General features: G+C 43.2%; 1 protein-coding gene across 1 annotated transcript; it reads right to left on the bottom strand.

Annotated features, from left to right (window-relative positions):
- Window positions 1–340: 340 nt before the first annotated feature.
- Window positions 341–1,291, bottom strand: LOC134384229 (olfactory receptor 11A1-like). Its single transcript, XM_063105808.1, has one exon. It carries the CDS (start codon window positions 1,289–1,291, stop codon window positions 341–343), a length of 951 nt encoding a protein of 316 aa, XP_062961878.1.
- Window positions 1,292–4,805: the final 3,514 nt, after the last annotated feature.

Genomic DNA, 4,805 nt, shown 5'->3' with positions numbered 1-4,805 from the left:
CCATCATTTTATCACTGTATCTAGCACATAATGAACCTTGATAAGTAATTAAATGAATTAGGGAACAGCCTTACCAGTTCATTTTGGATGTGGGCTTTTACATACGCATCCAAGTCTACTGGAGATAATGTAACAGAGTCTGACTTGTTTAGACCATATCCTGGCACACCAGTTCACCTGAGGCTGTCAGAACTCATCAGTATCCACAGCCATGTTCAGAGGCATCTGTTCATCTGGTTTAGGGAACTCCTGGTTTAAGAAGTTGCCTTTTATGTGAAATTTAAATGAGACAACCCTGTTCCTCAATCCTTGGGCAAAAACAGCTCTGTTCCTTTTTGCATCATCTGAGGAAACCTGATTTCTTACTCAAGCACTTCTTCAGAGCTTTGTGGATGTCTCTATTTCTGAGGCTATAGATGATGGGGTTGAACATGGGCGTCAGGATAGTGTAGAGCATGGAGAACCCTTTGTGCAAGAGTTGGGAAGAGTTGGCTGAGGGCACAAGGTATGTGGCAATCAGCGTCCCATAAAACACCATGACCACAGTGAGATGGGAAGAGCAGGTGGAGAAGGCCTTTCTCCGGCCTGTGCCACATGGGATTCTTAGGATAGCAGCAAGGATGCAGGCGTAGGAGGCTGTGATGAGGAGAAGTGGGACCAGGGTCACTGCAGAGGAGGTGGTAAAGGCAATGGTCTCAGTCAGTGAGGTGTCCATGCAGGAAAGATGGACCACAGGAGTGAAGTCACAAAAGAAGTGATCAATTTCGTTAGGTCCACAAAAGCTTAGTCTACACAGCAGGACCATGGTGATTGCTGTGAGGAGGAAGCAGCAGAGCCAAGAGCTGGCAGCCAGCCTGATGCAGAGGGAGCCGGTCATGAGGATGGGGTAGTGGAGAGGTTGGCAGATGGCTAGATAACGGTCATAGGACATCACAGCAAGCAAGAGGCATTCTGTTGCAGCCAGGGATCCAAAGAAGTAGAACTGTGCAAAACAGCCAGCCACGGAGATAGTTTTCTGTTCAGCTATGATAATCAGCAACATCTTGGGGATGATGTTGGAGGTATACCAGATCTCCAGAAAGGACAAGTTCACCAGGAAGAAGTACATGGGGGTGTGGAGGTGTCGGTTGAACAAAACTAAGAGGACAATGAGGATGTTTCCAGAGACAGTTAAGATGTAGAAAACTAAAAACATCATAAAAAGTAAAATATTTAGCTGTTGGATGGAAGAGAATCCTCTAAGCACAAATTCCGCTATCATTGTTTGGTTTTCCCAGGACAGTATCACCATGCCTCAGTTTCCCTAAAAGAAGAATATCCAGTGATACAACATGCAAAATGCAGAAAGTTCTAACTTATACAAGGAACATGGACAGACAGTAAATGATTTTTATTCCCCACTCAGGTTTTTTATTTGAGTGGAGAGAGATCATCTTTTTGTTTTAAGGTCTAAAATGAGAAAGAAAAGAATTTGAAATAAGAACTTGTGATGATAATATCCCCTTTTTCTCCCCCCTTGTATCCTCACTTCATCAGGAGCAATGTCAGTTTGGGGGAAACAGAAGAAAGAAGGGGAACACAGATGGGAAGGAAGACAAAGAAAGGGAGGGAGAATCACCTCCTTCATGCCCTTCATGAATGTGCTGTCGTAATCTGTGGAGCTACGGGAAGAAAGGAAGAAGATCTAGAAGGGAGGTGGGAGATACAGGAGGATGAGGAGCATATTCTGGAGGGTTTGTGAACTCTCAAAGAAGAATAGAGGGTCAGGGATCTAAGACAAAGAACGCCCTTCCCTCCCATCTCAAACGCTGTTTATCTTTAGGAAAATGACCCCGGTCATACTAATTGTGAATTTCTCTCCTTTCTGCTTCTTAGTGAGTTGGGAGAGAAGTTTCTTATTTCTGTTTTGGTTTCCATATACTGTGAAGAAAGAGTGAGGTTCAAGGTTCTCTGATTCTGCCGTCAGTGCCTATGTTGGTGTAAACCAGGAGCAGGAGTGCTTTCTGTCACAATTTTTGATAAAATTAGATCATTAAAAAGATATTACCTAGGGCTGCAGTAAATGAAAAAAAAACAATTCAGAACCAGGTGGCCTAAGGCACTGTGTGCAACCAGCTGAGAATAAGATTGCCTTGGATTCTTCTGAGTGAGTTAAGGAAGCCCAAGTCTCCTCTTCAATCCCATCTTGGTCAAAGCTATATACCCCACCAGAAAGCTCAGGGCAGTTAGAGAATCTGCCCAAAATAACATTCGTATGGCCATAGGCAGGATCTAAAGCTGAACCCACTTTTATATTCTCAGCCTCCTTATATTGGAACTGCATCTCCTTAAGGTAGTAATGGAAGGACCAGGCGGCTGCAGGGAGGCAAGTGGTGATAGGAAAATCCACCTACAGACACAGAAAGCACTGTACGGGTGTAATAATAAGGTAATTACCACAAGTAGCCAGAGAGCCCTTAACAGAGCCAGGAGCTCTGCTTTATAAGAGTTAGACTTTGAACAAGTTGTTTAACTTCTCTGAGACACAGTTTGCCATCTGTAAAGTGAGATACAGGGCTAGAGAAGAACTTAACATGTGACTAGCATGTACAAAAAAGCATATAAATGAAAAGATTGGGAAATCACTGGCTATTCATGGCTTCAGGCATTACTTAAGCTTACCAAGGCATTGCCCTTACTTTGAAGTGGCCACTGGCAAAAGAATCCATCTCCTTTGCAATATCCTGCACTGTGTGTGTGCACGTAATTGTGTGAGTAATTAAGCTATTCCTGCCATTGCTTATCATACCAACAGCCTTTGGCAATACACTGATCCCATTTTAAAATTGATCCAGTGTCCTAGAGACCATCCCACGGAACACTAGTTTCAGCTTTCTAAGTGGATTACAGAACTAACCTGAAATCTGTGCTGCCCAACAGTCCTGGTCCCCAGAGGATACCCAGCAACTGGTGATTCAGATCCTGAACTCATTGAGTGGAACATGGGGAAGGCTCAAAGAATGAACTTCTCTCCATCCCCTGCAAAGCACAAATAATGAACTGAGATCTCAGACAGAGGGCTTTGGATCTGACAGAACACAGCCAGACTCCTCGATGCTGCTGCTGTTGTTGCTGCTAATGATGATGATATTACTCTATCACAGCACTGTTCGCAGTGCTGAAAATACATAACTCATTTAGTCATCCCAACAACCCTGTGTGGCAGGTAGTCTCATCATCTTCACTTGACATGGAGGCACAGAGACATTAACTAACTCACACAGGATCGTGCTAGAATGTGGCAGAGATGAGATTTAGACTCACTGTGGATCTCTCACACCCTAACCTCTAACACTGCCTCTAGTGGGGCCTGGATACATAGACTAGTTTGTATCATCTCACAGAGGTAGAAAAAGAAAAGGTTCCACAGGGCAGCCCTTTGTCCTGGTTTTAACTTCAAGGAAAGCAAGATCTGCTTTGTTGGTCAGTAAGGGTGCAATCCCATGTAGAGTCACACTCTTTGACAACCCTTTATACTGTCTCCTGGACTTGCTTTCACGCTTCTGCTTTTATATCCTTCTTTATAATCTTTTTAAAAATCAGGTGAATTTACCTCATAAAATATAAGAATTCTTTCTGAGAACGTGCACAGAGTGAACCACTTCCCCTCTACAAGGCAATTACATTTCTCCTGCAGGGCTTCTTCCCCATCTGAATGCAGTGCAGAGATCCAAGGTGGACAATGGAAAGCTAGGAGAAAGGTAGGAGAGAACTGACCAGAAAGACACCAAAGCCTCATTAAGAGCACAGGCTCTAAAACTAAAGAGGCTGGGTTCAAATCCCTGCTCAACCACAAGGATATGTGAGCAAGGGCAAATTTGATAACCATTAAGGGAAGAGCAAGTCTGCTACCTCCAGGTCTGTGCAGATGAGGCTTTCAAGGGCAGCAAAGAGGTAAGTGACACTGACCTCCCCAACGTAGCATTCAGCCACTATCTCTTCCCCTATCTCCTAGCAGACATAAGGAAATTTTTTTAAAAGGCTATTATTGAAAGATCTAGAAGTGTGGACTCTGCTAATGTATTCCTATGTTAACTTTGCTCACATTCTCTGCTTGACTCTAAAGCCACAAACCAACCAATTACACAATATGTCTATAAATCATGGGAGCACAGGGCTGAGCCCAGAGAAAGTGCTCAGTAAGTGGTGCTTTCTCCCTCTCCTCTCCTCTTCATCTCTCCCTCCCCTCCACTCCTCTCTTCTCTTCATGTTTCTCCTTCACTCCCTTCTTTCCTCCCAACTATGCCCAAAACAATTAGTGCTGTCTGTAGGTAGGTTTACTCTTTTAGGAAGGAATCTGCTCCCCTACACTGGAGATGTTCAGGAAGAACAACATTCGAAGACAATTAAAGGAGACTAAAGCACTGAAGAATTATTTGGATTTGATGATTTTTTAAATTTCTCCCAAATTTGAGATTTTTTTCTAACTGGAAAGCATTCCTTCCCCCCAGGACACACACATAAAGCAAGTTAGTGGAAAAGAAAAAGATCTTATCATGAAGTGAAGTAAGAACACAAATACTCAATGAATTGTCATAGGTTTTGTCACTTCCATTAACAGAAAAGAGAGGAGGATGTGAGATGACTCAGGTGCTATCTGAATGGGATCCATTCTCTTAGCTGAATTAAGTGGCCTATGAACTAATCAATCAGCCAGCTGATGATAAGGACGGTTGACTCATACCAGGTGCTGATCAATTTAAGTGAATAATTGATCTACCAGATAGACAAAGAGTTTTATTTTGCCACTGAACTGATAGTTAATA

This window comes from Cynocephalus volans, chromosome 8, assembly GCF_027409185.1.
Source record: "Cynocephalus volans isolate mCynVol1 chromosome 8, mCynVol1.pri, whole genome shotgun sequence".
Classification (NCBI taxonomy): Eukaryota; Metazoa; Chordata; class Mammalia; order Dermoptera; family Cynocephalidae; genus Cynocephalus; species Cynocephalus volans.
Note: the sequence above shows the minus strand (reverse complement) of the source record. Positions and strands in the feature narration are given on the sequence as shown.

Coding starts and splice junctions, on each gene's coding strand:
- LOC134384229 (XM_063105808.1), bottom strand. CDS start 1,291: ATGGTGATACTGTCCTGGGAAAACCAAACAATGATAGCGGAATTTGTG.